General features: G+C 34.8%; 1 protein-coding gene across 2 annotated transcripts; it reads left to right on the top strand.

Moving 5' to 3' along the window:
* Positions 1-170: 170 nt before the first annotated feature.
* rom1b (retinal outer segment membrane protein 1b) lies at positions 171-6,908 on the top strand. Of its 2 annotated transcripts, none has more exons than XM_073821176.1 (6): positions 171-294; positions 584-734; positions 1,687-1,962; positions 3,588-3,742; positions 4,068-4,314; positions 6,202-6,908. In XM_073821176.1, exons 2-6 carry the CDS (start codon positions 585-587, stop codon positions 6,430-6,432), a joined length of 1,059 nt encoding a protein of 352 aa, XP_073677277.1. In that variant the 5' UTR covers positions 171-294; position 584; the 3' UTR covers positions 6,433-6,908. The 2 variants fall into 2 exon arrangements, with proteins under 2 accessions (XP_073677277.1, XP_073677278.1); XM_073821177.1 differs by having other exon boundaries at positions 180-294; positions 581-734.
* The last annotated feature ends 580 nt before the right edge of the window (positions 6,909-7,488 follow it).

Genomic DNA, 7,488 nt, shown 5'->3' with positions numbered 1-7,488 from the left:
TCTTTTCAGTTTCACGGTTTCTCAGTCCATTAAATGGCACACTTTGCGTCAAACCCCTCCCTCTGGCACTCTTCTGGACTTGTTGACCAAGGGCAGGTTTGCTTAGAGGACACTGGCCTGGATTCCTATTGGTGGAATCGGTCTAATAGGATCAGACATGACAGGAGATTATGACACTCAAGACATAATGCTCTATATCATATTTTTAAGACCTAGTCAAAATGGCTGCCAAACTGTAGGAGGCATATTGAAGGCTCAGGGTCTGAAAGAAAGGGCACTCAAACGATCTTAAAGGTAATGAATAATTTTTTCTTATGCTAAAATCAGATGATCTTGGGGACAACATAAATGTCATTTTAAATCAACATCAAAACTATTTTTTGTCCCATGTCCTTGTATTACTTATATTGAAAGTATTTTGGAGGTGACTTCCAAGTAATGCTTTTTAAAGAACCTGATGAAACTATGGGAATTTACCTGAGAATGGCTGATTTGGATGGGGATACTGCATGACCTCGATTAAATTCCTCTTCTGCAATCTAAACTTCTCTCTCTCCTCTATCCTACACTTCTTCCTTAGCAGCATGGTGTTGTTAAAAATAAAGTTCCCCTTCCAAAAGAGGGTGCGTCTGGCCCAGGGTCTCTGGCTGCTGTCATGGGTGGCCATGTTCTCTGGAGCCATCACCTTTGCTATGGGAGTCTTCCTCAAAACTGAGCTACATCGCAGATCAGAGGTAATGAAACTCTCCTTAATGAAAAAGCAGTAATAGAATCTGAAAATGAAGAATGTTATTCACTAATGCATCCCTAGATACATACTTGTTTGCCAAACATAAATGGAAACATGATAAATTGCAATGCGCAGTGTGTCTGCCATTATAGTCCATTAGGATCTATAAATGCACTGCTTAACAGTTTTTAGAAACGCTCTGTGTTTTGTAGAGTAAACAAATGTTTTACTAAGTAATATTTACTTAAACAATGGTGTGCAGATATGATTTATTTGACAGAGTGAATACATTACTATTATATTTACAATTCTACAATACTAATTATTACTTTCATTTACCCTTTATAATGTCAACACCAGTATAACAGGCCTAAGCTTTGTCTTGTTGAGAGGAATAATCTCACCTAATCTGCGGATTGGCACTCAGATAATGTCCTGTATTGTGCACCAATACCAGAGCTGGTATGTAGAATAAAGTCAATAGACTTTAGAATGAAACCTGAGTGAAGAATTTAAGGATTAAAAAAAATTCACATAATGCTTCTGTTCAATAAGTGTGGGATAATTATAAGGTCTACAATGTATAGGTAACCCAAAACATTTGGTCATGTCTGTAGGCTATATGCAGATGTTGGAAGAATTGAAGTTGCTTAATGGTTACCTAGAGCTCAAACAGTAGAGTATGGTGCTGGCAACACCATGGGTTTGATTCCCAAGGAAAGCAAGAACTGTTAATATCTAAATGTGTACCATTAATCCAATGCCAAAATGAAATGTTAACAGTTGGTGAACTGTTTTTCTTATACTGGATTCATTTAAGGTTTAAGTTTTTAGTTGAAACATCAGCCTTGAGGTAAGAAAGTAAACACTGGTTTTGACCTGATTAAATACATGTACATAACTAAAAATAAAAACAGGAGAAATAACAAATATTCAACCCCTCTTACTCTATACAGGTGATGCACAGTATGGACATCCACATTGTGCCAAATCTGCTGATGGCAGTGGGGTTAGCATCAGTGGGCATCAACATCTGTGCTGGTAAAGTTTGCCAGGACTCACTGGACCCCTCGCGTTTCCCACGCTGGAAGACGTTTCTTCCTCCGTTCTTCTGCTTCTCTGTCTTCCTCACCTCCCTGCTGCTGGTGGCCATGATTCTCAGCTTCGCCCTGCAGCCCAGCCTGGAGGAGTCTCTGAAGATCGGGCTGAAGAACGGCATCCGTTTCTACAAGGTTGGTGACAAAAAGAATAAAGTAGGGCCTAAAAGTTATTTAACTGCAATGAGGTGTCAGTTGAATTTTATTTAGCAATTTATGCAAATCACTTATAAATACACATACAGCATATAGATACAAACACACATAGGATTTTATATATACACTACCAGTAAAAAGTTTTTGATCAGTATTTTTAATGTTTTTTAAAGAAATCTCTTTTGCTCACCAAGCCTGCATTTATTTATCCAAAGTACAGCAAAAACAGTAAATATTTTTACATTTAAAAAAAGCTAAATTTTTAGCATCATTACTTCAGTTTTCAGTGTCACATGATCCTTCAGAAATTATTCTAATCTGCTGATTTTTTATTAATATTTTTACTATCAATACTTAAAGCAGTTAAGTACATTTTCCAGGATTCTTTGATGAATAGAAAGATCCAAACATCAGCATTTATCTGAAATAAAAAGCTTTTGTAACATAATACACAATACCAATACTATTTTTTTTTTAAATAAATCATATAAATTAATACCTTTCTTTAGCAAGGATGCTTTAAATTGAACAAAATTGATGATAAAGCCATTTATAATGTTACAAAAGATTTCTAATTGAGATAAATGCTGTTCTTCTGAACTTTCTATTCATCAAAAAACCTGAAAAAATACTACTCCACTGTTTTTAACAATAATAATAATAATAAATGTTTTTTGTGCAGCAAATCAGAATATTACAATGATTTCTGTAGGATCATGTGACTGGAGTAATGATGCTAAAAATTCAACTTTGAAATCACAGGAATAAATTACATTTTAAGATATATTTAAATAGAAAGTGTGTATTTTAAATTGTTTTTGCTGTACTTTGGCTTAAATAAATGCAGGCTTTGTGAGCAGAAGAGACTTCTTTAAAAAACATTAAAAATCTTACTGTTCAAAATCTTTTAACTGGTAGTGTGTGTGTATGTGTGAGTAATTTAAACACTCTATTCTTGTATTATATCTTGTCTTGGTGTATACATTTTTTTTAATTACTTAAATTACTTTAGCTGGGATTCACTTTTGAAATGCAGAAATTTCTTATTTGTCATATTATTTTACACACACAGGACATAGTTTACTCCTATGTGTAAAATAAAATAGTGAGAAATTTCTGAATTTCAAGTGCATATCACTGCTGAATTTTTTAAATCCTATCCATCTTATTTTTCTCGCAAGAGCGGGCACCGCCATTTGTAAATTTAATGTGCCTGGCTTCCGATCTCATCTGCGTCCAGTCATTTTTAGCTGTACAAATTGCTTAATATTGCAAAATGGTGTTACATCCACTTTGAAAAATAGGACTCTGAAATGCTAGCTGTGCATTAAATGTGGCATTTCAGAGTACTATAGATATTTATTAAAATGAATGAATAAATTAATCTGGCATTTCAGAGGCCTTTAATACGACATTTGTATTCTAGACATCACTCTAGAACTCAAAGAAATATTTCCAAAGGCAGGACAATATAATGTACTAAAGTCTAAAATCCAAAGAAAAGAAAGAATTAAATTAATTAAATTTAATTACATTGCATTGAATTTCAAGTCATAAATATTTCTCCTAAGGAAGTAGGTATCTGATGTTTCATATCTCTACAGGATACAGACACACCAGGCCGTTGCTTCCAGAAGGAGACTATTGATCGTTTACAGATTGAGTTCCAGTGCTGTGGTAATACTAACTACAGGGACTGGTTTGAGGTGCAGTGGATCAGCAACCGCTACCTGGACTTTACATCCAAAGAAGTCAAAGAGTGAGTCCAAAAATCATAGATAAACTCACATTCCTCCTGCACACTCTCCTGAATGCATGTTGGGTATGAATACAAAGGTATGAGTGGTTAGTCAACATACTGCAAGTTATTTAAATAAGTAAAACATCTTAAAATGCTTTCTTTTAGCTTCTGGTGAATCAGAATTTAGAACGTCATGTTCTGAAACAGGATGTAATCACCAAATGAGCCTGATACATTCATCAGAAAGTCTATAAAGATAGTTCCAGAATCAATGGTGTAACAAAACTAGAAATATTATACTATTAACTGAAATGTTTCTGTCTATTCCATTTTGCTAACACAGTCGTGTGAGGAGTAACGTAGACGGCCGTTATCTGCTGGATGGGGTCCCATTCAGCTGCTGTAACCCTGCCTCCTCCCGGCCCTGCATCCAGTACAGTCTCCTGGACAACTCTGCCCATTACAACTATGAGTACCAGACCGAAGAGCTGAACCTGTATAACCGAGGTTGCCGCCAGGCCCTTGTCAACTACTACATGGGTTTAATGAACACCATCGGCCCTTGTGTGCTATTTGATTTCCTTCTCCAGGTATGAGCTGATTAATGGCTTGAATGTGTAGTAATTACAGGCCACTGATCCCCATTTTCCAAAAAGAAAAATAATTTGCTTTTCCGAGTCATAGCTTCTCTCAGGAATCTCCTGTGGGTTTTTATAATTGAACTTTGTGATTTATGAGTAAAATAAGATTTGTATTAGACTTTCGTGTTTTGTTCTCCAACATAAATTATTCATGTGAAACCTGAACACCCTAATTTAATAACATAAGTTGCTAGGAAGGTTACATAAGGACTAAAATGGTTGTCAGCAAAACACTGCCATTCAAAAGTTTGGGGATTTATCTTTTTAATGAATACTTTTATTAAGCAAGCATGCATTAAATTAATCAAAAGTGACAGTAAAGTCATTTATAATGTTTGTTTGAATATTCTATTCATCAAACAATCCTGAAAACCAAATCAGCATATTAGAATGAATTCTGAAGGATCATGTGACACTGAAGACTGGAGTAATGACTGCTAAAAAAAATTCAGCTTTGACATCTGAGGAATAAATTACATTTTAAAGTATATTAAAATAGAAAATTGTTATTTTAAATTGTAATATAATTTGGAAAATGTAATACTATTTTACAATATTTCTGTTTTTACTGTATGTTCTATATTTCTAATGATAACTACAGAACTTATTTCACTCATAAAGTACAAAATTCATGTCAACTAAGTTGAACTCATTGCAAATTAGCCTACAAACTGACATCAGAGCATCATTATGAATGTTTTGTGAGGACTCCCCCAAATAACCAAATGATTTTGAGCGTCAACTTTGAATAACACATTGTATAATCTAATGCGCTCAACACATCGAACCGTTCACAAGTTCATCACCCAGTTAATATTGACACGCTTCCGGGGCAGCTGGCAATATGGTTGCAAACTCAAAGGTGTCAATATTCATTATTCAAGCATTAAAATAACTTCAACCCAAAACCACATCACGCTCTCAGCTTTTATAACAGTCACAGCTTTTGTAACACTGACTGCATAATTCATTACTTCTCCTACACTAATTTATTAGACAACAAGTCAATGTCTGTTGCCAGAACCAGGAAATAAAACTAGTTTTCTACAATGTGTGATATTAACATGGCATATCAGTTATTTCACAAATTCAAGTGTAGTTTGTTGTTGTTCGGGCCCCATAAGTTATACAGTGCGGTTATAATATAGAGAATAACCAAAAGAGAAAACCAAAAATGAAAATGTGACCCTGGACCACAAAACCAGTCATAATGGTCAGTTTTTTAAAATTGAGATTTATACACTACCTGAATGCTGAAAATTTTTCTACAGAAATATTGAGAAAAAGTTGTCCAAATGAAGTTCTTAGCAATGCATATTACTATTCAGAAATTAGGTTTTGATATATTTATGGTAGGAAGTCTACAAAGTATCTTCACGGAACATGATCTTTACTTAATATCCTAATGGTTTTTGGCATAAAGGAAAAAAATATAATTTTGACCCATACAGTGTATTGTTGGGTATTGCTACAAATACATCCGTGCTATTTAAGATCGTTTTTGTGGTCCAGGGTCACAAATGTGGTTACCATTTACGTCATTATAAACCTGTATGACTTTCTTTTTTCTGTGGAACACAAAATAAGACTATATATTTTTTTTTAATATATGAATGTTTACAATGTTTACATACACTGAAAGTTAATAGGGTCTGATGTTGCTAGAAAGAATTGTAGACAGGTTTGCAATGACAATGAGGGTGTATGAATGACAGAATTTTCATTTTAGGCTGAACTACTGGTCCAGACTCTTTAAGAAGAGCTGTTTGGGTAAACCTGAGGAAAACCTCTTAAACAAACTTGAATTCTGACCTTTTTAATCTCTTTGGCCTTCAGATGACCATTCTGGTGAGTCTGCGCTATCTCCAGACTGCAATGGAGGGTGTGATTGGACAGGAGAATGTGGAGATCGAGACAGAGGGATACATCCTGGAGAAGGGAGTGAAGGAGACATTGCTGGAGACTAAAGAAAAGATGAAGATGCTCCTTCAGTTCGCTCAGGTGGGCGACGCATCCACTACGACCCCGGAAACCCAGCCAGAGGCAGAAAAGCCAGCCACAGCCTAAAAGACCAAGTGTAATTATTTATAATGAGTGCACACTTGAGTGCTAACTGCCCTTGATTATCATCATCCAAAGGGAATACATAATCATAATTGCAATGTAACATTGGTACTTCATTATATTGTTAAATGAAGTCAAAAATTTGAGGTAAAAAACAGTAACCTCTCAAAACGCTGGAAACTGTTAATGCAAAACCTGACAATAATAAAATACCCCTTTGAAAATTATATACAATGTGTGACCCTGGAACACAAAACCATAAGTATCACGGGTATATTTGTAGCAATAGCCAAAAATACATTGTATAGGTCAAAATTATCGATTTTGCTTTTATGCCAAAAATCATTCGAATACTGAGTAAAGATCATGTTCCATGAAGGTATTTTGCAAATTTCCTACCGTAAATATATCAAAACTTATTTTTTGATTATTAACATGCATTGCTAAGAACTTTATTTAGACAACTTTAAAGGGCGATTTTCTCAGATTCCTGATTTCAGCTTAAATAAAAAAAATTAAAAAAAATCCCTTATGACTGGTTTTGTGGTCCAGGGTCACATATAAACTGAAGATGTATCCACCTTTTTCTTCAGCGCGGAAGTATGCTTACGGGTGAGATCTCCAATTTAAGAAGAAATGTGCAGTAAATGATAAAACTGTTTGCCCAACAAATCAGTGTGTTCATAATTAAGAAAATACATTGAAATAACATAGTAAGGCACACCAATTTGCAATATCAAGCATCAAAATGAGTTGTAAAAATAGGTGGATGTGATGAGACCGGAAGCCTGACCCATAAAATTTACAAAATGGCCGCGCCCGTTTTTACGGAAAGAAAGGTGGATAAAGAAGAGCCATAAAGAAGATATAAAGTTAAAGAGTACATTTTTATCACATGCGGTCTGTAGATGTTCTGCTGCTTCATGCTTTGCTTAAATAGACAATGATAAACAGTTGATATGGCAAAAGATGCATGCGAAAAATAAAGATTTGAGTTTTTAACTGATCTATGAAGTTGCGTCGTCATTGTGTCCTATGGATGTTCATCAAGTGCTTATT

This window comes from Garra rufa, chromosome 16 (genome assembly GCF_049309525.1).
Source record: "Garra rufa chromosome 16, GarRuf1.0, whole genome shotgun sequence".
Taxonomy (NCBI): Eukaryota; Metazoa; Chordata; class Actinopteri; order Cypriniformes; family Cyprinidae; genus Garra; species Garra rufa.
The sequence above is the reverse complement of the archived record's forward strand: the minus strand, read 5'-3'. Positions and strand labels throughout refer to the sequence as shown.

What these genes read in the sequence shown, in the direction of transcription:
- rom1b (XM_073821176.1), top strand. Translation starts at nt 585, where the DNA reads ATGGTGTTGTTAAAAATAAAGTTCCCCTTCCAAAAGAGGGTGCGTCTG. An exon ending in AGCTACATCGCAGATCAGAG is followed by an intron (nt 735 to 1,686) that starts GTAATGAAACTC and finishes TACTCTATACAG; the next exon opens with GTGATGCACAGTATGGACAT. An exon ending in TATTTGATTTCCTTCTCCAG is followed by an intron (nt 4,315 to 6,201) that starts GTATGAGCTGAT and finishes TTTGGCCTTCAG; the next exon opens with ATGACCATTCTGGTGAGTCT.